The sequence below is a fragment of the Planococcus citri genome, chromosome 1 (assembly GCF_950023065.1).
Source record: "Planococcus citri chromosome 1, ihPlaCitr1.1, whole genome shotgun sequence".
NCBI lineage: Eukaryota > Metazoa > Arthropoda > Insecta > Hemiptera > Pseudococcidae > Planococcus > Planococcus citri.
In genome coordinates, this window is record NC_088677.1 from 88,330,327 (window position 1) to 88,356,678 (window position 26,352).

Consider the following 26,352-nt stretch of genomic DNA (forward strand, 5'->3'; position numbering starts at 1 on the left):
AAAATTTTCGGCAAGTTTGCTTTGATATCTTTCTTAGGATGTCCCCTCAAAAAAATTTGTCTCAGAAAATCGGGGGGGGGGAGAGGAGGGTGACAAGCATTCCTATTGTCATATGCCACACTATTACTTCACTAATTTTTTTCGAAAATTTTCGAATTAAAGTTGAGCTTCTACAGTCCATGGCGAAGTTTAGAGGTAACCCGACAGTATTCCAAGATAAACATCGAGCGAGCTCACCATCCGCATCTAGTCAAAATTAATTACACGAGAAGAAAACCTGTAAAATTTCATTCAAGTCAATATTGTACAAGGTTTTGAGTATAATATTTGTGATAGCCAATGAGACCGAAGTTTGAAAGTTTCCCAAACAGCGGCAGCAGATCGTCGAGGTAGAGTATTTGAAAACCTCCGATGCTGTTGCTCTGCGCGCTCGTAGGTAGCTAAGCAATCCAAACAGAGGAGGAGAGAGAATCGGGGGAAGAAAATTCTCATACTACGAACTACTCTGCCGATTAATTTGAAAGTTAAAGTGGCCAAAGTGAAGCTATTATCGGCCATTTAGACCGCAATCTGTTCCTATAAAGCAAAACTTACACCACTGGTACACTTTTATACGACGATAAACTACCACCACATTGCTATCCCCGTCAGTCGTCGGTGTATTAGGTAGAAGACGTGGTATCCCTACCAACCATACGTATTGTTGCAACAATGCCATCGTCGCGTTTTCGACTTATTTTTCGCCTTTTTTACAAACCATTTAGCACGTTTTCGCAAATCGCACGCTTTTTCAAAAGTTGCCTATGTCTTCAACAACTAGCTCTTTCTTCTTAAGTACTAGATAGGCTTACATGTATTTGCGCTAGCTTAACATGTGCGCAAGGCAAGCTGTAAAACGATTCTCGAAATGGGTGAAGCATAAGCCTCGGTTACGAGTCGTCGTGATATTATAGGCTCTACAAGTGACTGATTTTTTTTCTTCAAATTTACGTAGATTGCTCTCTCTCTCTCTCGTTGATCGTTCGAGTTCTTGAATATCTACGAGCTTTTCTCTCATGCCTACGTTGAAAAGTAAGACAACCCCCCCCCCCACCTTCAAAATGAAAAAATAAACAACTCGTGAAATTGTAGATATATGAAACATACCCGGCTCAAAAACCTGGTTTCTTCATTTTGAAACTTTGTTAGACACTTTAAAGGCAAAATGAGCCACACAATTAGATGTGTTTCAAAATTGATACCACTTACAATACATTTTACCAAAAGTTTCATCCTGTTCTCGGATTTTTTCAAAACTGAAACGCAGCTCGGAAAATATCAGACAAATGTAGGCCATTGCGTGTATCTCAATTCGACTGAAACAGAGCACAGGACAAATCGTCGACGAGATACACGTGAAAAAAATGGTCGAACCCGGATGGAAGACGAGTGCGTGTATTTTCTACCTGTATCGAGTACCGAAAACAAAAAAAAAAAAGGCACCGTAGAAAAATTGCTTTTTCTTTATAAATTAACGATGCACGCTTTAATGATGACGTCAGTCAAACCAGGTAAGATTTGCTGGAAGAGACGCCTCTGCCCCTTCGTGTTACTATGACAACAAAGTTTTACCTCTTTAACCACACACACACACACACACACACACATACCTATACATCCTCTGCTAATAACAAGTCGCATTTAAAATAACTTTCACGTACCGCTCTGTAATTAATAATTTCAACGAACGGAACGCATTAAAACGATAGTTCACTTTAAAAGTGTCCTAAAAACTTTTTTTTTCGCTACCTTCCTACATACATAGCTGCAACGAGGAGAGCACGAGAGTCGGGGTTCTCCTTTTTGTTTCTCTTTCACTTTTTCTATCCCCGATGAATTGTACACGTGTATTCGTGGAAACGATATAAAGCAGATCAGGAATGTGCCATTGAAAGATGACGATCGCGGCAGGAGATGAAGAGAAAAGAGGAAGATTGAAAGTACGTACGTGCGCGCGCGCTAAAAATAATAATTATAAAAACGAATTAAACTCATTTGAAATTCGTGTCATGGAATTTATTAACGAGGAAATAGGCAACGGAGACATACGAGCATGAGAATTTTTACAATGTATGAAGGTAGACTTTTGGCAAATTTCAATATCATATCTTTCCTGCTGGAGGTTTTTTTTTCTCTGGTGAGGAGAGATGTGTTTTTTAACGCTGTGTGAGAACTTGAAATTTGAATAATTGCGCACTGAATTGTGTAATCCAATTAGAGCATTTGTCACGAATGTGTCACACAATAACGTGGGGTAAAGGCTCGTCAAAGGTATCGGTTGAAGCCATTCGTATAAAGGTGGCCAGATGTCCTCACATCTTACACGTACAAACTGAGAAAAATTTATAAAATGCTGAAATTTACCCAAAAATTGTTGAAAGTGACAAAAATTGAAAAAATATTCGGACAAATTTTATAAAATGCGGTGAAAATTTGGGAAAAATGACTCGAAACTACCAAAAAATGAGTGAGATCAGCTTACTAATGTTGAAACGTATTAAAAATGCGATAACATGTCAAAATTAATCTAAAAATAGTTTTAAAAATTACGAAAATTCGTAAAAGAACGAATTCGTTTGTGAACGATTTACTCGACAGGAGAAAAATCGTTCGCGAACGAATGAATCACTGAAAAATCAAATATGACGTTGATGACGTAACAAAACGTTGAAGTTTATATCCTATCATTGAAAAACTGGGCTCAATTCGTTCGCGAACAATCTGCTGAGAATCAAAAAAATCGTTCGCGAACGACTTGATCAAAAGCGAAAAATCGATCTTGAATGTTATCATATACATATAACCTAGACCACATTAGAAAACTATTTCTAATTCTAACAAAAAAAACTGGAGTTGATTCGTTCGCGAACGATTCACTCAGAATTACGAATCATTCGTGACCGACCGAATCACTGGAAATTAAATCGGGCACGACAAAATGAAACATTCTTCAATCTATCAACCAATAAAAATGGCGAATTACGAATTATTCGTTCGCGAATGATTTGCTCAGAGGAGAAAAATCGTTCGCGAACGAATGAATCACTGAAACATTAAACTCGTCATAAATAACGTAACGAAATTTTGACAGTTTGGATCCTATCATTAAAAATTGAGCTTAATTCGTTCGCGAATCATCCTCCGAGAATCGAATAATCGTTCCAGAACGACTGAATCATCGGTGATTCGTTCGCGAACGATCTGATCAGAAGCGAAAAATCGATCGTGAATGTAATTTAATTACTAAATAAATTGGACCACATCAGAAAATATATTTGTGACAGAAAAACTGGAGTTGATTCGTTTGCGAACGATTCGCTCAAAACGACGAATCATTCGAGAACGACTGAATCATTTGAAAATCAAAACAGACAGGTCAAAACAAAACAAAATATTCCTCTAACAGTAAAAATTGTGAATGATTCGTTCGCGAATGTTTGCTCAGAAGAGAAAAATCGTTCGCGAACGGATGAATCACTGAAACATTGAACTTTTCATAAGTTACGTGACAAAACTTTGACAGTTTAGATCCTATCATTAAAAATTGAGCTTAATTCGTTCGCGAATCATCTGCTGAGAATCGAATAATTGTTCCAGAACGACTGAATCTTCGGTGATTCGTTCGCGAACGTTCTGATCAAAAGCAAAAAATCGATCGTGAATGTAATTACAATTACTTATAAATTAGACCACATCAAAAAATATATTTGTGACAGAAAAACTGGAGTCGATTCGTTCACGAACGATTCGCTCAAAACAACGAATCATTCGAGAACGACTGAATCATTTGAAAATCAAATCAGACAGGCCAAGACAAAGCAAACTATTCCTCACTCTACCAGTAAAAATTGTGAATGATTCGTTCGCGAATGATTTGCTCAAAGGAGAAGAATCGTTCGCGAACGAATGAGTCACTTCGAAACAAATTTGGCATAGATGACGAGGCGAAACGTAGACAGTTTAGATCCCATTATCAAAATCTGAACTTAATTCGTTCGCGAACGATTAGCTCAAAATCAAAAATTCAATCAAGGACCAAATCACTAATCGTTCGCGAACGACTTGATCAAAATGCGAAAAAAAACGATCGTGAATGTAATCACAATTGACTGAATTGACAATGAATGAGACCAGAAAAAAGATTCAGTATAACATGAAGTAACAAAAAAACTTGAAGATGATTCGTTCGCGAACGATTCGCTCAAAACGACGAATCGTTCAAGAACGACTGAATCAATTGAAAATCAAATCAGACAGGCCAAGACAGCACGAAATATTCTTCAATCTACCAGTAAAAATTCGTTCGCGAATGATTTGCTCAGAGGAGAAAAACCGTTCACGAACGAATGAATCACTGAAACATCAAATTAGGCGCGGATGGAGAAACAAAACTTCGACAGTTTCGATCTCATCATCAAAAACTGGACTCAATTCGTTCGCGAACGATTTGCTCAGAATCGACGAATCATTCGTGTACAACACTGAATCACCACTGAGTAAGCATTGTAAATCAAAGGTGGCAAACGTTTGACGTTTTCAAATCCACCAATATGAGTTGGAGATGATTCATTCGTGAATGATTCACTCCTAAGTGAAAAAATCGTTCGCGAATGATCGAATCACTGATGAATCAAATCAGTTGAAGATACCACGACCAAACTCCACTTCAATTTCGTATAAATGAACAAATTATTTACGCAGAAGATTACTCACAATTTTTAATACTTCACTCACGAGTCGAGAAATACCTACCTTACCAAACCATCCACCCCCTTCCAAAGAATGGATACACGGCTGTCAAATTATACGATAAAGGATACAAAAACGATCAAAGAATGAAAATTGTCGAAAAACACTCCGTACCATCTACCATCGGATTTATTGGCATCCGCTATCTATCGAATGGTTATACTCGTACACGTGGAATTCGAACCCCTTTTCCAAAGTTTTCGGTCAGCTCAATCTCGAGCTCGCATTAAGGTTAAATAGACTTTGTAGTATTAAACGACGACCGACTCGGCAAGGACGATGGACTTTTAAACGCAGTGAAAAGTAAAGAAGAAAGGCTGCCAGATATACCTACCTATCCTACGTATAGTACACCTGGCGAAAAACAAAGAGGATGATACGACCAAAGTTGTTAATATCGAGTAAAATTTAGGCGTTTGCTTGGAAAACGGCTATATGGTTAGGTAGAGAATACGGTGGTTCTCTTTTAGATGGCCGGCCAGCGTAGTATAGTATTACACAAAAGTTGTTTAAAGCCACTTGCGGCCGCTTTACATTTTCACTTAGTGAAAATTACAATCGCCGATGATGATAGAGTGGTGGCCGTGTTTTTCTACGTGAATAGTTCGCAGAAAACAGCCTGGGCAAAAGGAGAAAGAGAGGAAGACATCGAACGTGAAATCAGTTTGAACTTTATAGTCGTAAGTATAGCCTACCGACGATAGACCGTATGTCGGCTATAACGCTTCAATGACGCGATTACAACAACATTTCCAACTCGCAAAATGAAAATGTTTTGTTAGCGAGAGATGTGGTCAAGAGATGAAGTAGAGCGGGGCGAGAGGGGAAAGGGGTTGCGAGAGAATACCTGAGAACCGAAAACCCGATACAAATTTATGTGTATAAACTATATAGACAGGTAAACTAAACAGTAACATATTCGCACAATATATGTACCTACCAACATACGAGTATAGGAGTGTATGAGATAGGTAGGTATATAGTAAGGTAAAATAGATGGAACCAGGTGCCCACCAGTGTAATGAAAATGAGCGAACGAATGAACGTAGGTATGGTTTTTCGGCTTCGGATATTCGCACGGACGGACGTATGAAATTTACTCACGCGGAATGATTTTGCAACTTGACAATATTTTGGCGACCCTGTTTTAAGGGTAAGCATTACGTATCGGTATACATAGTTATTAGATACCTATACCTCGCGCAAATTAATATAATACGCACTTTGATCTACATAGTGGAAAGCAAAGGTAGCTTTTTTTCAAATTTGTCAAGTTCACTTTTCTACAGAGTGTCCTTTTTCAATGCAATGCCGTTTTCCTGGCAACGTTTAGGCAATCCTTCCCGAATTCATCTCACATGTATGCATGTTTGCACAGACTCAGTATACCTTGATTTGGAAGGTTTTTAGATCATTTTTTAGACAATCAGAAGTTTCCAAAATATACTCGAAGGCTCCGGAACAGTCTAAAACCACCTCCAATCGACTCGGCATATAAATTGAGTACTAAGTAAATTTCATTTCAATAAAACAACTCAATTGCGTAAAATGTTGTGGAACTTTCAATTTTCAAAAATCTGCTAGAGTGCTCTAGAAGTACCACTCAAAATGTTTCGAAACCGTTTCCAATCGATTTGGAGGGTCCAAAACAGGACGTACTTCAAATTTCAGCTTTCTCGGCCTATTTGGTAAAATTTTGGTGATTTTTTTTCCATTTTTGACCAGAGTCTGATTTTTTAAAAGGTAATTAAAAATCAAAATCGTTTCAGAACTTGAAAATTTGATTTATGTACTGTTTCCACGAGAAATCAGATGACCTCGATTCAAACCCAATGAAGAATTATTTCAGTTGATTTTCAAATTCCGTCACTTCAGAATTCTTTTTTGATTTGCTATTGAAAATAAAAGGTCACAAGTGTAGAAGAGTGACTTGCGTAACTTTTCCTTTAAGGATTGTATGTAAAATTACTTACTTATTCTCATACGCGAGTTCATATCATTTCATCATTTTTGGAATGAAATTTGTACTCACCTGGAACAAAGAAAAATTAAGGTGGATTAGTTAGAGCCAGAAATTGATATTCACATGGAAAGTATCTTAAAAATTGTATAATTGATTGTGAAAATCACTCAAAAATATCAAAAATTGATGGACCATCAGAAAACAATTGGAGAAAATGTCTTACTTGAGTACAATTTTGCAGACTTCTCAAGTGCTTAGATTATTGAAAAATACGTACCAAGAAATATTCCGAAATTCTTAAAATAGAATGATGATTTGTAAAAACTACAGAAAGTGTCATAAAATTTGTCAAATTGACCCCCCCCCCTCGGCTCCAAATTGAAATTTACCAGAAGATGATCGTGATAATTATCTAGTAACGGATTTTTTTTTAAATTGCTACATTCTTCACTACCTTTTTTCAACCAAATTTTGCAGAAAGCTCTTCACGTTGTAGAGGAGATTTCAAGGAACAATTTTCATTTGAACATTTTTTTGTACGACTAATAGACGAAGAGATGCACGAATATTCAAGTTAGAGAGGGTTGTGGCGATGATAAGAATTAGATATAATTGGCCGCGAAAGCGCTAAAATTTAAGAGTTGGCTGCAGATCAGCCATCTTGTTGACAAGAATTTTGTCTTGTACAGTTTTAGTTGTTATGAAGTAGCAGACGTGATAAATAAAAAGTATTATTTGTTATTGTAGATGATTTGATTTGATATTGGTTCCGACATTTGGTAACCCCGACGCAAACGATATTTTTTTATGAATTTAATATTATTGTTATTCATTCTTTACGTCATGCCTGAAACTACTGCAAAAAATTGTGGTGCAGGAGATCAAAATCGATTCTATAATATTCTCATTCCAGATTATAAAGTCAACACTCCTGGTGGCATTACAACATGGGTAAAGCAGGTAGAAACCCAATTTAAACTGGCGAAAGTTATATCTGAGGAAGATAAATTTGATCATCTGGTTGCGTCCCTACCACACAAAATAACGAGTCATGTATTTGATATAATAAATAATCCGCCTTCTGTAAGTCCTTATACTACATTGAAAGATAAAATCATAAAAGAATTTGAGCCAAGCGATGCTGAATGTGTTAAAAAGTTATTGAAAGGTATCTCTGGAGGTGATTGTAAACCATCTGAATATTTTAGAGAAATGAAATCGTTAGCTAAAGATAAAGTAACCGATGATGTTCTCCGAGAAATGTTTCTAGATCAATTACTGAAATCCGCAGTCGATATTTTGACAGTTTTGTCAACAACTTCTTTAGATGAATTAGCTAAAGCAGCTGATGAATTATATGAATGAGTAAACAGAAATAAGACTGCTGCAGCGTCTTTGAGTAATAATTCTCAGAGTGTCTACTAAAATCAAAAAAGTGAATTTCTCGCCTTTTTCTTGCTTTTTTCTTGCTTCCAAAAATGAAATTTCTTACCCCTCTTCATATTTACGCATAGATAATCTTCGCTAATCACTCTAACCCCCCCCCCCCCAACAAAATTTCTCAAAAATTTATTCTTCAAAGCAGAGAAGTGCATTAATTTCTCAAATGAAAAAATAGTAATGAAAAAACAAACGTTGAGGCAAGTCTACTGAAGTGAATTCAATTCTATTATGATAACAGTAACAAAATGAAAAGTAAACTCGAATGCGGATCGAAGTTGTGTTATTTGGGGGGAGGGGGAGAATGATGTCATTTTTTCAACAAAAAATTGTTATTTTTCCGACAAAAATCAAAATTTTAGCGTGCTGAATACCAGTGACAATGTGACATATACAATTATAGGATCAAACCATGAAAGAGCTTAGGTATATTTTTATTTGTGATTGAGGGGAGAGCAAAATCAGAATTTTAGACACAAAAAATTGACATTTTAGGTTGTTTTCAGAAAACCCTTCACAATGAATGATCATTGTATTGAAATGAAGCTAAAATTACTGCTCGAGCGAAGCGAGAGCGAAAATTTGTTGAAAAAATTGTTGTGAAAAACGAAAAAACGACCATTTTGTATGCTTTAGGTATTTTACATTTTCATTGGAGCACAATAATATCAACAATTTTGAAAAGTTAGTCGTTCTGTTCAGAGAATGAAAAATTTGCACTTTTCAAATGGTTTGAGTATTAGGGTAAAGTCGCCAGTAGTTGAACAGATTTTTGATACTTTTTGATAAAAAACAATCTATAGCTCAAGTTGATATTTTTTTGAAAACTTTGGTAAGTACATCTAAAAGAACACAGTTTTCCTTACATTTTGATTTGTGTTTCACATTCGTAAGTGAATTTTTGAGATTTTTATGATAATTTCAAAAAGTGTCCGAAAAACCCCAGTAATTGACACGACATTCCAATAATTGACACCCCAGTAGTTGACAAAGTATTTTACAATTTTCATCCAAAAATTTTTAACATTTTGAGGTTGTTATTATACCATTTGAAAGCTAATGCGATACACTTTCTTTCTAACTGCTTTTGATTGAATCAGAATCACATTTTCAAGAATGTGAAAAATTCCAATAATTTACGCCATATAAATAGATGTAATTTCTAATTCACTTTACAGCACTTATAGCTTCTTGAATATTCATCTCGTACTTTAATCAGACTATTTTGAATAAATCGGTAAAATAATGGTGAAAAAACATTAGAAAATGCATCTTTTTATATGGTGTCAACTATTGGAATTTTTCATTTTTTAGCGCCTGTAATTGACACCCGGCTTATCGAGCATGAAAATGTGATTATGAATCAATCAAAAGTAGTTAGAAAGAAAGTGTATCTCATTAGCTTTCAAATGGTATAATAACCATCTCAAAATGTTCAAAATTGTTGGATATAGAAAAATAATTGTAAAACACTTACCATTAAAATTCAGCAAAAAAATTCGCAAAATTTTCGTGGTGAAAATAAAAGTTGATAAAACGCAAAAAGTATGACTGATAATCATCACCTAACTCACGGCCAATAATAAGCGAGGTATGAATTAATTTTTAGTGCAATCAGTGTTTTCAATAATCACACAGGGACACCAAAATGGCGATTTTTGTGACGTAAGTGTCAACTACTGGATCATGTCAACTACTGGTGACTTTACCCTACCTGGAAATCAAAAATTTCCTATTTAATTTTTGAATTCTTAAAATTTTTGAAAATACTATCTTGAATGGCCCGAGCGAAGCGAGGGCAAAATTTTTGGAAAATTTTTAATTCAAAAAGTAGAACAACATCAATTTTAACAAAATGAAAACTTGAAACTTTGCTGGGATAACTTCAATTATTCAGAGATTTTTGATGTGAATTCTTGGAAATTTTCTTGCTTTTCAAAGGAATTTCTATACTATTTTCTAACTTTCTTGCCACCCGAGCGAATTTCTCGCCTTTTTCTAACTTTCTTGCCTTTTTCTTGCCAGTAGACACTCTGATTCTGCTTCTGCACCGGATTTTGCTGATGTGATGGGCAAAGTTGTTGAGGCTTTAGATCGCTGTTCCTTCAATGGTCGTTCTCATAATCGTGGTCAAGGTCGAGGTAATTACAACAGACATGGAGGTTAAGGTGAAACTGCCTATTAGTACGCACCACCTATTAGTACCCAGCGCGTTTTTCTCGCAATTGGTAACACTGATCGAAAATTTGACCAGGCCGTGGCCTTGGTAATTACTGCGTCCAGGTTCTCTGAAAAAATCATGCGGTTTGATAACGAACTCCGCTTCTGAGAACCATTTATGTGAAAACAGTGTGTTTTGGTTTTTTATTTTCGGAAACGGCAAACGTGATTGCGACCATTAAAATAAAGTTATTCGGTAAGTATTTTATATCAATCGATTGCGTATTCTATGTAGTTTCTCATGAAACAAAGACATTTTGAAAATATTACTCTATTATAGAGCTATACATAATTTTATGTCAGAACAAGACACTTCCTATAAGTGCGCACCCCCTAATTTGCATGTAAATTTTCATTTTTTTTGATCATTTTGCATTAAAATGAATAAAATTAGCGGAAATTGGTATTTAGTACATCAAAGTTCAAGATTATGATGTCAGATTATGACACTGACATTAATTTCAAAAAAATGGGTAAAAAATATGATGTCAAAAAAATGTATTTTTTGAAAATGTGTAAAATTTGTTTTTTAGAATGTTTAAATTGCTAATTATGGTTTTTCTACACAGTAATTCCCTCTGAATATCCTATTGCACTTTTTCATTGCTGTTTTGTTGGAATTTTTACCATTTTCAACGTGTATTTACTCTTGCGTACTTATAGGCGGACATTTGCGTACTAATAGGAAGGTACCTTCCTATTAGTACGCATTTGAGTTGCCCTCATTTTTGCGTTATTACAAAAAAGCAGCAATGGGAAACTCAAAAGTGAGTAAGCAGTTATGTAGCCAAGGGTTCAAAGTTTATTTGTACAAAATTTCATAAATTTTTATGCACAACTCTGGGAGCTGGAGCGTCTCAAACCTTAACCGCGTACTAATAGGCGGTCTTACCTTACACTAATTGTAACTGTAGTCAAACCCCAAATGATCGCAGTCGTAGCCGTAATCATGGTCATCGGGATCCTAATTGGAAACTTTGTTTTCATCATCACAAGTTTGGTGACAAAGCTTATAAATGTGAATCATGGTGCAAAAAGTTTGTACCAAGTGAAGAGTCAAAAACGGAAAACTAGAGAAACTGTCCGTCAATGCCACAGGCCGCAGTTTTCTAGATGGGCGGCGCTTATTTGTATATTATGACAATATTACAAAAATTTGTTTTCTGATGGATACCAGAGCGGATGTTTCCATTATTCCGGTCAAAAATAAATATCATAAAAAATTTTCGAATCTAAAATTATATGCGGCTAACAAAACAGAAATTAAAACTTACAGTTATCAGAAGTTAGAATTATCTTTAGGTTTAAGGCGTTCTTTTTTGTGGAATTTTATAATTTGTGATGTACCTCATGCTATAATCGGAGCTGATTTTCTAGAATATTTCAACTTGATACCAGATATCTTAGACAAAAAAAATTGATAGACTGGAGTACCTACTTTGTTAAATGTAGACTGCACCTGTGTTAACCTTAATCATTATTCTATTAATACGATCCGTGATGATAAGATTTCTAATTTGTTAAAAGAATTTCCAAATGTAACTCAGCCTATTCATAATGGTGACAAAAAAGTTAATGTGTAAATGAAAAGTATTTGTTATTGTTGATGATTTGATTTGATATTGGTTCTGACAAGGGTGAAGCCTGGTATTCCGATTTGGCGCAGATTTCGTTGACCTCTTCCGTTCCATGATCTACCAGAATTTATTTCCTAACACTTCACATTGGGGAAGGAGGGGGTGGGGGTACGATGTGCCAAAAATGCTGATGAAAATGTAAAAAATGTCAGATGTCCTGTGACATAAATCATTTCAAAAAATTTCGAGAACACTGAATGAGAATGAAAATTCATTTTTTTGGATTTACCTCTCCTACTCCTAATTGCAGCCTTTTTACCCCCCCCCCCTCCCCAAAAAATACTAAAATTCCCTTGTTTTGGAAGGGAGGGGAGAGCGGGGTTACGGCATATTTTTCCTCTTATTTTTCGTGATCCGTGCTTCCCCCCGTGACCTGCTGTAGGGTCAACCCCCGGAAGGGCATATGATATGAGGAAATATTTAATATTGTTCTAGTTTGTTGAAAATTTTCTAGAGATATCTTTTGTAGCTTCGAACCAATTTTTAAATTTTCATTTGACAAGAAAAATGCTCTTCAAAGCATCACGTCTGATTGTATGACCGATTCAATTGATCGCAAATATTTGTAAAATTAGCAATTAAGATAATGAAAGAGTAGGTAGGTATGCATTTTCATAAAGTTTCATTCTGATTTTTTTTTTTTTTTTGTAAAAAGACACATCTATATGTACTACAGGATGGGAAAAAATTGCATGTTTACTAACGTTTGTAGCGTACACTACACTACAAGCCGCCATGTATCGTATTATATTCGCATACTCTGACAGCAAATGAGTGTAAAAACTTGTTTCACGTTTTGTCAAAGGAATGCTTCGCAAAAAGCGAAAACCGAAGGGCGACGCGACGTAGGACGTACACACAGAAAATAAAAACTTGAAACGACGACTACGGTGACAAGTAATAGTACGATGATTTTTCACCTCAATTGCTATACCTTACCTATGGTGTGGTGTTGGCAAAGAGGTTGCCACAGTGAGAGAAGTGCCATGCCAGTTGAATGAAAACGCTCTCGCTCACGCTCACGACGACGCGACGACGGGAAATTCACTCGAAAATGGAAAGCAGAAACGACAAATCGAAAAAGTGTAAAACGCTCGGAAATACCGTCGAAACGTTTCATTTTCGAATGTAATTTGATTTTAAAGTTTCATTTGTGAAAGTTGTTACGAATGTTGCTGTTTTCGCGCTGTTTCCTCCCGCAATCCCAGTCTACAACTTGCGACCTGATTGAAACTTCATTAACGAGATTTTCAACATCTTTCGCATGGAGTCTTGAATTCCTACGATGAATAGAGAAATGCTTGAGACTGCTGAGGCGTTGTGTAGTAGTGTAGTGAGGTCTCAATAGGTCATTCCGCTAGCTAATTTTGTCGAAAGCAGTTTTACGACTGATCATTGTTTTACACGTCAATAAGTACGAGTATAAAGAAATTCAGCCTGGATGCCCATTTTTCCCATCCCTCTTTTCTAAGGACCCATTATTTTTGTGTTCCAGTTTATGTTGGGTGGAACACGTGTGAGAACTGAGAACGGTCCGATGGTGTTAATAAAATTGCATACTCGGTTCGCCGTAAATACGTGATACGCGTTGTATTTACGGCGAACCGAGTATGCAATTCATTCGACGTCTATTTTTTGATATAATTTCTTATAAATCTTATCAGATAAAAGCTCATATCAGGATGGTTTGAGTAGTACCCTGAAACATGGTAAACCCCCCTCCCAAACTTGGTAAAAAAAGTTCAAAAAATTTACAAGACGCGAGGAAAACTTTTTTTATGTGGAAAGATAATTCTCAAAAAAAAACCAAAACATGCCTATTTTCATTACAAAATGTAACCAAAACGAATTTTTGTAAATTTTGAACATACATGTATAAGTGAGAATTTTCTGCAATTTTTCGAAAAATTGACCCATTTCTAAATTTTTTTGAAACAAGACAATTTTTTCAATTTTGACCAAAAAATTGAAAATTTTTGGATTTTACAGAAAAAAGCAAGTTTTTGTTGAAAAATTGAGACATTTTATCCTAACGTGTTTTCTTATAAAAGAAATGTTTTTTTTTCCTTCAAAAATACACTTTTAGCAAAAGAGAAAGGCTTTTCTGGCAATTTCGGAGATTAAAGTTGGGGCTCGATAGTTTGAATGTATATGTGACTACAGGGAGCCATACCCTTCATAACCACATTTAGTTTTTTTGCCCCCTTCAAGTTGAGAAAACTTTTTTTGGCTTTACCCCCCCCCCCTCCCCTTCACCCTTGTGCAACTTTGTATTCGAAAAATCATAATTTCAGTCTTTCTTAACCTTGATATATTCCAACTTTTCATCATTAAAACACCATAAACAGAAGCTTCAAATCTCTGGTACTTCAACAAAATGTTGTAGTCTATTTTTATAGATCTGAAAAAAATGAATTTCATTTTTTAAACCTGGATTTGAAATTTTCTAAAATAATTACGAGATTTTCTCGGAAGTTTTTGAGAATTTTTTCTTCTATGTAATGTAGAAAAAAGAAACTGTGGAAAAAGATCAGTTTTGATGATGCAAATATGCTTTTTTAGACTTTCTTCTATGCTTATTGCTTATACAGAATATATCTAAATTTGAATTAGCTCATTGCAGTTGTAGGTACCTATAATGTGTATAAATACTCGTATTTGTGTTCAAACAGTCAGCAAAAATTATACGTATTATAGCGAGTATCATAATTATAATATGTATTTATTTGCTTACTCGGTATATTGACTTTTGACGTTGCGTTGTTGTAAAACTAAGCGGATAATTTTCGATTGCGAAGTTGGGCTTTTTCGCCGGATTAGGGTTAATTTTGCGACCGATTCGGTGTACATATCTACGTATGGTACTCGTATATTCGTCGACGGACTACACGTGCAAGCTGTTATACTTACTCGTATCGCGTATGTGGTGTATACGACTATACGTGGTATCGATTATCGAACCACTTTAATTATTCGTGATAATACATATTTGGGAAACTGCTCAAGCTATACGTAAATTGTAAGTTTCTATTTGCGCCACATTTGAAAATGAAACCATTTTGAATTCGGTATACGATCGATGCATGTGTATGGTTTTTGTGTCAGTAAGTATACTTGCTGAATTGAGTAATGAAATACATGAGGTATTCTTTCGTCATATTTCTGAGAAAAAGAAATATACCTACCTAAGAGAAATGTTATCGCTGTGGACGATTTGATTTATATCTGCATTTGAATGAAAGTTTTCTAAATTGACGAGTCCACTCGTCTTATTTAGCAAGAATAATTATTATTCAAAAAAGACGCCCTATTTATTAAAACAAACAGCAAGTTACACGACACCATAATATTTATTATAAAAAACCGAACGATCGTGAAAAAGAAAAACAGCAACTCGTGTCGCTGGGTCAAGCAACACGGTAGTTGTTAATTTTTCCAAGTCTGAAATAAGGTTCTACGAAGCAGTAAGGGCACAAGCTGGAAAAATACGGGGTAGGTATATTATCTCGGTGACTTTGATGAGAGAACGCGTGCAAAAAAATGAAAATTAATGTTCGGTTCATGTGAGATAGCCGCTTAAAAGAGTAGGTAGGTACTATGTAACCTGTGTTGCACGTTGAAATGAAATGAGAAACTTGCTGGAGCGAAGGCAGAATAGCGAGCAAAAAAGAACACACCACCTTGTGGTGGTTTTTTTTTCAAAAGTGTGTTTTAAAAGCAGGCCCGTTGGCGATACATTTGAAAAGAACTTTCACTCGAATGCGTATATGCGAGGATGACTGCAGGTGATGAAAGTGTGTCTATACAGTCTAGGTAAGTATACCTACATTCAGTCAATGAGAATGAAGGAATAACCAGGAGAAATGATTTATGTATCTTGGCTACATGGAACGATGAGGAGTGATTCGGTGATTTTTCTCTTGTTTAAAACTACCTATGTGTTTAAAACACGTTTAAAAATGTGTTTTAAACACAAATTCATTTGTTTTGGGTTCACCAATCATCAATTTTCAAGGTGTGACGTCAAAAAATAGCCATAAGGCTGAAGAAATAATAAAAAAATTGAAATCAAAACACAAAATTTGTCTCTAAAAATACAGTTTATTCAATTCCACTTCTTCTTCAACAGAAACTAAAAAAAAAAGTCATAGCAGTCTGCCGCTACGTAAGAGCCAAATTTTTGTGCCAGAAACATTGAGGGCTCTTGAACTACTCGCACCCTCGCTTCGCTCCTGTACTTCGCCTGCATTTGGGGACTCCCTTTGGGCTTCGCCCAACTCTTTTCTTCCTCCTGCAAACAGTATGGTAACAAACCTGTCTTGACCCTGAAACAGGTGAAATGGGGTTGGAAGGTTGAAACCGGCAAAAGGGCCTTCGGGTACATCGTCCCATTGTACTGTGAAAATTTGAACCCTCTAGGTCAATTTAGGAGTGCTGTAGGCTTTCCTAAACGTCGAAAAACACATTTGACCCTGCAAAGAGGTCAAATAGAGTTGGAAGGTTAAAACATGCGAAAGGCACTTCGGGTACACCCTCCCAATGTACTGTGAAAATTTGGACCCTCTAGGTCAATTTGGAGGGGCTACAGACTGTCTGAAAAATTGGAAAATGCATAAAATAGCAAAAAAATCCACTTTTTTGAACCTGGAGAGAGGTCAAACAGGGTTAGAAGGTTGAAACCTGTAATAATCACTCATAGGGCACTCTACCATGGTATGCTGGAAATTTGGACCTTCTAGATCAATTTTAGGGGTGAGGGGGTCATAAACTGAGGTCATATGAGGTTTTTCCCACCTTAATCGAGGTGGGGATGACTCAGGAAGCTGAAATTTGGATATGTTGATCACAATGGGGGTGCTGACCAATGGTATGATTTTGGACCCTTCTTATCTATTTGGGATCATATTATGCCCCTCCAAAAAAATGATCTTTCTGTAAAAATGGGGTTGAAAGGTTGAAACATGCAAAAAGCACTTTGGGCGCATCCTCCCATTGTACTGTGAAAATTTGAACCCTCTAGGTCAATTTGGAGGGGCTGTAGGCTGTCTGAAAAATTGAAAAAACACATAAAATAGACCAAAAATCCACTTTATTATTTTGACCCTGGAGAGAGGTCAAACAAGGTTAGAAGGTTGAAACCTGCAATAATCACTAATGGAGCACCCTTCTATTGTATGCTGAAAATTTGGACCTTCTGGATCAGCTTTAGGGGTGAGGGGGTCAAAAATTGGAGTCAAATGTGGTTTTTCCCACCTTCATCGGGGTGGGGATGACTTGGGAAGCTGAAATTTTGATATGTTGATAACAATGGGGGTGCTGACCAATGGTATGATTTTGGACCCTTCTCATCTATTTGGGATCATATTATGCCCCTCCAAAAAAATGATCTTTCTGTAAAAATGGGGTTGAAAGGTTGAAACATGCAAAAAGCACTTCGGGTGCATCCTCCCATTGTACTGTGAAAATTTGAACCCTCTAGGTCAATTTGGAGGGGCTGTAGGCTGTCTGAAAAATTGAAAAAACACATAAAATAAACCAAAAATCCACTTTATTATTTTGACCCTGGAGAGAGGTCAAACAAGGTTAGAAGGTTGAAACCTGCAATAATCACTAATTGGGCACCCTCCTATTGTATGCTGAAAATTTGGACCTTCTGGATCAACTTTAGGGGTGAGGGGGGTCAAAAATTGGAGTCAAATGTGGTTTTTCCCACCTTAATCGGGGTGGGGATGACTTAGGAAACTGAAATTTGGATATGTTGATCACAATGGAGGTGCTGACCAATGTTATGATTTTGGACCCTTCTCATGTATTTGGGGTCATATTATGCCCCTCCAAAAAAATTACTTTTCTGTAATTTTCAACCTTGACCCTTCAAACTGCGGAGGTCAATTTTAGTTCCCAAAAGAACCCTATTCCCTAAGTTTGAGTTTATTTGATCAATTAGAGCAGGTTCCAGGTCATAAAATGTAAAAATCTCAATTGTGCTGAAACTTATAAGAGGAGAAGGTACAATTATGGACCCCCCCCCTGGTTTAGTGTACAAACACTAGCGCTACGGTCATGCTGAGTACTAAAAATTATACTATTAGTGTAGTATCGATGATCCAAGTACTTATTTCGGATCCATGCATACTTAGGCGTCTCGCATCAGCAATTGTTTTTTTTGCGCATTATTTTCTTGCCAATGGAAAATTTTACAAGTTTTTCATTCGGTAATTCATCAACTTCAAATAAAGTTTGGAAAAAAAATGATTAGCGAAGTAAGTAGCTTACAATGTGTACTTTCAAAGTATACTTTCATATTTGTCTGTACTTCAACTGATTTTCATATTTTTTTTCATTTTTCATAAACTGAGCCGATTTTTTGCATGGGTATAAATATGGACCCCTAAATTTTTTTACCTAATTCTGATTCAATATTTTTTAGAATGTCGAGAAAAGTGTTATTAACAAAGAAGACAAGCCCGAAGTGTCGAAAATGGAACCATGATTTTTTCATTTTTCATAAACTTGGCCAGTTTTTTGCATGGGTATAAATATGGACCCCTAAATTTTTTTTCATCTAATTTTGATTCGATGGTTTTTAGAATACCGAGAAAAGTGTTATTAATAAAGAAGACAAGTCCAAAGCATCAAAAAACATCTTTAAATAAATTTTTGTTCAATTTTCTGAAATTTTTATTCATTTTTTGAGAGGGGTCCATATTTGTACCATTTTATGTCACTTTTCTAAATTTCAAGTTTCTCCGTGAGTTTTCAACAAAACAAATAAATTTTTTTACACAATATACTAGAGTCTTTGGTCTTTCGAATGGTATATGTACTCGAAAAAAAAATTTGATAATTTTTTCTACCCTTTAAAGCCAAAAAGCTAGAGGGGGTCCATATTTGTACCTTCTCCTCATATATAAAAACTGACACACCCGGAATCGTCTAGTTTGAGCTCAAAACGTTGAAAACTATCAAAATTTTTGACCCCCGACCCCTTTTTGTCCAAGGTTGGGCCTACTGCAATAGCCATCCTTTTTTTTTAAATTTGGCTAAAAACGTGTTTTTTTTGGAAATTGAAGTTGAAAAAAAAACACGTTTAAAATAAAATAAAAACCTGCTTTAAACTTTTTTTTTGTTTAAAACACAGGTTTGTTTTTCTTTTTCATTTGTTTTAAACATGTACAACCCTGGTGATGTACAGTTCTGAAAATATCTCGCTGTACTTGCTGTAGTTGATAATCTTAAATATGTATATATTTAGTCGAGAACGAATAACTAATGCAATTTTTGATATTCCGAAAGTCTGCGTGTGATGTGTGTGTAAGAAAAAGTGTAAGTAAGCTACCAGATACGACGGCGATGCGATTCGTTGAGGTATTTAGTCAAGTGCAAAAGAAAAGTACTAAAGTTTCTGCGGTATGCTTTATCAACTCGTTAGCGAAACTTTTAAAACGCGATTGAAGATAATAAAAGACTGCTCGAAACTTTACCTTTCCATAGGCAGCCTGTAGTTTACTTCAGGTTTAATGCATACCTTCCTTTGATTCTTATATGAGCTGCAAATTCTGTAGTACTCGTATTCTACGAACTTTGCTGTAGAGGTCACTTCTGTAAATATGAAGATGATGATGATGATGATAAGTTTGGCAGACATTATTTTTTCTGTAGATCTGACTAATTAGCATGAAAAATACTGGTTCCGGGGAGGGGAGAGGAAGGTCTCAGGTAAATAGTTGAGAAAATTTCAGTCTCATCCCCTCTTCCCTTCACAACACACGACTTTGTCACACCTCTGTCAATGAATTAAATATGTAATAATGAATGTGAAATATGGTTGGGCGAGTACACATTTTCTTTTGAAAATTGTTGATGATAATGTGTTTTTTTTTTCATTTGCAAATGTTTATTTTATTTCTACACGTTTGACAGAAATGAGAAATTAAAAGGTGAACTTTGGTAGGTTGGAATTTTGACCGCGGAATTTTTCAAAACGGTACACGTGGATTGCAAAAAAAAAAGGCAACAAAATTTGAAGAGAAAAAAATGAGCTACATATAACTGGAACTTTTTTTTTGGTTTACGTACGATCGTCTCGTACCTAGTATGTTTCAGTCTTTTGAAACTGTAAAGCAAATTTACATCACAAAGTGAAAATTATACTTGTACATACGCTGATGTACACGCACTCTTCGCGTATTGTCACCAATATGTAATGTACGCTGTTAGTAGGTACCAGATATTTGTAGATATAGAGGTTTCGTCGAGTCGGCGTTAATTTCTGCCATAATGTACAATATATGCGGTATAATATGTGTTATATCAGCGTGTAGGTGGTAGGTATTGTGTATCGGAAAAGCAGAACACTTACAGCCGACTGCATTAAGAGCTCTTCAATTATTCGAGCGCATTAGCCGTCGTAATAAACTTAGCCAAGTAGATATACGTATACTATGGTAGACAGCAGACACCTAGAATATTGCCGTTGTGCGGTATTTAGTTACGTAAGTTGCAAATATGTATTACTCGCTAGTGTAAAATTTCGCCAAGCATTAACAAGCGCGTAAGACTGCATTAAAAGTACCTACCTATCTCTTGCTCGGCAGCGTAATTCAACTACTTGTATATACCTTATCTATACTCTGGCGACGAAGGTCGTACGTAGATGTGACGATGCCGTCGTGTGTACTTTTGTACCGACAACGACAATATTTTAATTAATCGTCAAAGTCGCGCGCGTAAACATAATAAAGCCGCGTGTAATATTTAATCCAAGTGCCTTAAATAAACCTCTAAAGTGATCGGCGGTGGTGCTCTGTGCTGTACAACTTTTGTGTACGAGTAAAAGCTTTAGTCCTATTTAGTGTGTACGAGTATAAGCGCTTACCTACCTTGTGTATTTTAATGCAATGCGTTTAGTGTTAGTCGTCGACAATTTCACACGGTTGTTTGCCAGCGGTACCTTATGTATGGTACTGCTTTTCTTAGTCTTCTTCGCTCTGACTGGGCAGTTGGGCGCAAGATGAACTCAACTTTGAGAAATTCAACTAATCTGAATTACCATATTTGATAGATCACTTTAGAACCAGCATGGATATCACCCAGTATCATTTTAGCCCCTTTGGAACATCACTTACAAATCAAGATTGATATCTTCCGGTGTCTCTTTAGCTCCCTACCTTAGAAGTACTGAGGAACTGGAAGGATGTCATTGGGGGATCATAAGGTCGTACTGGGTTATTAAAAAGTAGGTCTAACCAAGTCACCAAAGTTACTAAAAATAGTTTTTGGTTACTTATTAAAGTTAGTTTTTTTTTTTTTTTTCAAATTCAATTTTTCGAAGTCACTTCTTTTTAGCATTACAGTTACAAAACTCAAGTAGGTAAAGTATCAGGTTGCCAAGAAATATTGTTTTTCTGACAAGAACCTCTAAAAAATGTCGCTTGTTTGCAAAAAATCTCAAATTTCTCACTGTTTTCAAGAAATAGCCCAAAAGTCACCCAAGTATTGATTTTTTACTAAAATTGTCTGATAACATCAATCTACAAACCACCAAATGCTGATTTCAAATGGCCAAGCAGCCCTAACACAGGCATCCAGCAAAGACATATTGTGATTGGAGATTTCAACAGCCATGGAGTGAGCTGGGGGTACACTAAGAATGACTCAAATGGAGACTTGGTGGAAAAATGGGCTGATGAAAACCAACTGCGCCTTATCTTTGATCCTAAATTACTGGCCTCATTCAACAGTGGGCATTGGAAACGTGTCTATAACTCAGATAAGATCTTTGTGCAAGAGCAAATGTCACATCTTTGCCAGAAACTGATTGTCAATCCCGTACCTCATACCCAGCACAGGTCAATAATCTGTGAGGTTAAAGCAGCAGTATGTCCAATCAGAAGTGAGAACCCACCACCAAGATTCAACCTTAAAAAGGCTGATTGGGAGTCCTTTAGTCAGGAGCTGGATGCAGAGGTGGATAACATCATACCAGCACCAGAAAACTATGATCTTTTTAATGCAGTCCTTAAACAAATCTCAGTCAAGCACATCACAAGAGGAGCAAGGAAAGATTACATCTCTGGTATGAAACCAAGTCTCATCACACAGTAAAACAAATATGCGGATAAATTTAATGAAAATCCTTTCAATAATGATACCATAGAGCTTGGAGATAAACTTGCAGCGGAGATAGCTCAGTCAAGGCAGGAGAACTGGCAGGAACAGGTGGAAGGTCTCAACTTTGGCAAGGACAGTCAAAGAGCATGGCATCTGCTCAAAAGACTGAATGGACAAAAAAGTCAAGCAAGCAGTTTCACTCAGACAACAGCGAACCAGATTGCTCACCAGTTTCTCATAAATGGAAAGACAAATGGTAGTGTTAAAAGCAAGAAAATTATTCGTAATCATGCAGAGGAAGTAAATAACTTTTCATTACTGTTATCATGAAAGTGCGATTTCCCACTCATACTTTACTGCAAAAAAGCGCTCCTTTTCCTGGAAATGCAAAAAGTATCGTTCTATGCGTTTATGAGGACTGAAAAGTTACTTTTTGGTCCGAGGACTGAAATTGGATAGAAGTGCGTGTGCGCGTAGAGTGCTGAAAATGCGCTTTCATAATATAAGTAATGAAAAATATCTTACAATGCAAGCACCAACGTGAGCATTTTATGCCTCGCGAATTTACATCCCTTGCCTTTGGCTCGGTCTGTAAACTTTCACTCACCATAAAAACGCTCACTTTTGGTCCTTGTATAGTAATATACCTACTATTTCATCACCATTCACATACTCCGAGGCCACAGCAGCTATACATTTAGCCAAAAATTGAAAAGCAGCAGGTGTTGATAAAATGTATGTGGAGCAGATAAAACAGTTTGAGCCAAAAACTGTTACCTGGATCCAGAAATTGTACAATACCTGTGTAGAAAAATCAATAATACCTTGAACATGGAGGCAGGCCCATGTTATTGCTGTCCAGAAGCCAGGCAAAGACCCAGATGACCCTAAAAGTTACCGCCCTATATCGTTACTATCTGATCTATATAAGATATTTGAGTGAGTGGCCCTAAATCAAGTAGCTGAGCATATTGATAAGAACCTAATCAGTCAGCAGGCAGGATTCAGACCTGGAAAATCTTGTATAGGTCCGGTCCTGAGTTTAACACAGCACATAGAGGATGGTTTTGAACAGCCCAAGGTCACTGGTGCTGTGTTTGTGGACCTCATTGCAGCGTTTGAAACAGTGTGTCATTGGGTACTTTGGTACAAGATTCATGAACTGACCAGGGACTACAAATTTACAGAAATCATCACAACACTGCTTAAAGACTGGAGGTTCTATGTGACTTTAGATGGAAAGAACAGCACTTGGAGAAGGTAAAAGAATGGCTTGCAGCAGGGAAGTGTCCTGCCACGCATCCTTTTTAATATCTATACCAATGACCAACCAACTGAAGGGCCTGCAAGTCGCTTCCTTTATGCAGATGACTTGGTGCTCACAGCACAGTGTGACACATCGATACTGTAATACACAGACGTGCTATGTCCAGTTTTTGAAATTTTACAGGACAGCTATTACAAGTTTTTCTCCTTGCTTTACTCCTGTATTAACGGTAAAACATAACAGACTTTTACTTGGTGATGATAACAATAATGGACAAAGCACTTTTTTGCAGGTTGTAGTGCTTTTGATAACAAATCCAATGATATCAAAAACTGATTTTTCATAAAATGTGGGCATTTCACGTCTGTGTATTACAGTATCGACATTTGTACAGGTGTAAGACACACTGAGTCAGGCAATAGAAGAACTCAACAAATACTATATAGCCAACCACCTTAGGCCAAATCCATCTAAGACAGAAACCTGTTCTTTCCACATGCAAAACCGTGAGACCAAGAGACAGCTCAACATTCAATGGAGAAACACTGCACTGAATCACAATGACCACCCCCATCTAGGAGTAACACTGGATAGATCACTCACCTACCCGCTATACTGTAAAAAATACAAAATGAGTGGCTGCTAGAACAAAACTGGTCCGAAAACTGGTAGGTAGCAGATGGGGAGCTAAACCACAGGTCCTGTGCACATCAGCACTAGCACGTGTTACTCAGTTGCAGAATACACTTGCCCAGCATGGGGATGATCAGTACATACTAAAAAAGTAGACGTGCCCCTGAATGAAGCCTCCCAATTGACAACAAAAAACGCGATCCGCTAGCGAAAACGCTGGCGGATAGCTAGTTTGTCCTAAAAAGTCGCTAGAGTTTTCGCTTTTCGCCATTAAAAACGCTATCTGGAGTTCTTTTCACATGGCGGAAATGACAGCGGATAGCGAAAACGCTACTGCCAGTTTTTATCACAGAGCATTTTTGTGGGCGAAAAGCAAAAACGCTGGCGTTTTTGAGAGCGAAAAGCGAAAACGCTATTTCAGGTATTAATTTACTTCAGCATTTCGCTTTTTCGCTGGCGTTTTTATGATGCATGTTAGAATTTGAAATAGTTTAGCTACGAAAACATCTTTTAACGTTTTGCTGTTGAATTTTTCGCGAAAAGGAACTTGAATTAAATAATTAATTCTAAAATGGATTTAAATTTAGAAGGTTGAAAAACATTTATTTTGATGCTTCATTCAACAGAGTTGAAAAATTTCATTTTTTTCCATCTCCCTCCCTGAAAAATTTTATTTATTGAGTCTTTAGTTTTGGATAAAAATAAAATTACAGTTTTCTGACTAAAAAATCCAAGGAATTAGGAATTAGCCGATAATGCGAATTTCAAAGCTCTATCCTTTTTTTGTGAGGATTTTGTGTGCCTTTAAATTCAAGTGAAACTGTTGTCCATTTATTACAATTTTTTGGGACTAAAATTTAAAGATTGTTTTTGACTCAAAAACACCTGAAAATTTCGACTGCTATGTACCCCAAATCGCTTGTCTTTTCCTCTTAATGATTGTGTGGATATATGTGCTTAGGTATGCGATTAAGTAAGTACATATCTTTTTTTTAGTGTGAAGCACTTTCAGTTTCAGAAACCCATGAAAAGCAGCATGTTTTTCTTTTTGCTGGAAATGTTTCACAAATGATCAATTTCTTTTTTAAAAAAATATTTCACTATCATAAACATATCACATACTGTTCAAACACATCTCAAAAAATTTGAAAAATTATTGGCTACACATACATATGTTTGGGTGGATAAATTTCTCAAAATTGATCAAAAAAAATTACCTCCCTGAACAAGGATCGATTGCCATATATGCTTAATCTAATACCAATTTCTAAACCTGCACTAGTGGTGTACTCCTGTAAATGAAGTTGACAAACATCCCTACATCAGTACCAGATACGCGGGGTAGGAGGAGATCAGCAAGAACCAAACTAAACATCCCAGAGAAAGTAGAGAAGAAAACAGGTTCCATCACTCTTTAGTTGGAGTGTAAGGGGGAGATAATGACTTTTCGGTGCAACTACAACATACTACCTAGGCGCCTAGCCTACACATTCGTATTTCTGTTAATTGTGGTTGTAGTTTTGTCACAAAAGGAATCTTTTTCTTTTGTTTGGTTACATGTTCCAGCTACACATTACCCCCTACAGTGAATAGCATACCTTGTAGAGCGTTTTCGCTATCTGCTAGCGGAAACACTATAGCGAAGTGGTCCTAAAAAGTCGCTAGCGGAAACGCTCTCATATTTTGTCACTAGGGAGCTGTCGATTCGTGACAGGATGCCTCAGACCAACTCCACTCGCAGCTCTGCATAGTCTCGCAGGGATTTTGCACCACCAGAACTATGTAGGGAGGTGGCTGCCAGAGCAGAAAAAACTAAAGCAACACACAACCCTTACACCCCATGCATGGGCTACAATGAATTACCAGAGAGCAGACTAAAATCTAGACACAGTTTCCTGAGAACAGTGAATGAATTAAGTGCTCCTGCCGAAGTTGAACGCTGTCAAATCTGGAACACAGCATCAAGTAGCAATACTATGAGCAAATCATTGTCCCAAGGCAACCAACTGAAGTACAGCCTCCATGGAAAACGCTGAATAGAATTAGAACCGGAACAACACGCTCAAAATCCAACCTACACAGATGGCACTTGGCTAATGACGAGCTGTGCAAATGTGGCAAGGTTTAAGATGACAGACACCTTTTCAGGTGTCGATTATATGGTGACTTTGACACAGACAAACTGGACCGGACAATTGACGACGAGGGGATGAAGTTCCTCAAATATTGGGACAAGAAAGGAATTTAGATACTTGATATTGCCGACCGGACAAGAGAAAAAAAAACTAAAA

The 26,352-nt window shown here is 36.6% G+C and overlaps 2 protein-coding genes across 5 annotated transcripts in view; one reads left to right on the forward strand and one right to left on the reverse strand.

The window, feature by feature from the left end:
- The window catches only part of rsh (radish), a 780,520-nt gene that overhangs the window by 576,316 nt on the left and 177,852 nt on the right, over nt 1-26,352 (reverse strand). The gene's annotated exons all lie outside the window — the stretch shown is intronic.
- LOC135837221 (uncharacterized) lies at nt 7,595-8,116 on the forward strand. The gene has a single exon (XM_065352432.1). It carries the CDS (start codon nt 7,595-7,597, stop codon nt 8,114-8,116), a length of 522 nt encoding a protein of 173 aa, XP_065208504.1.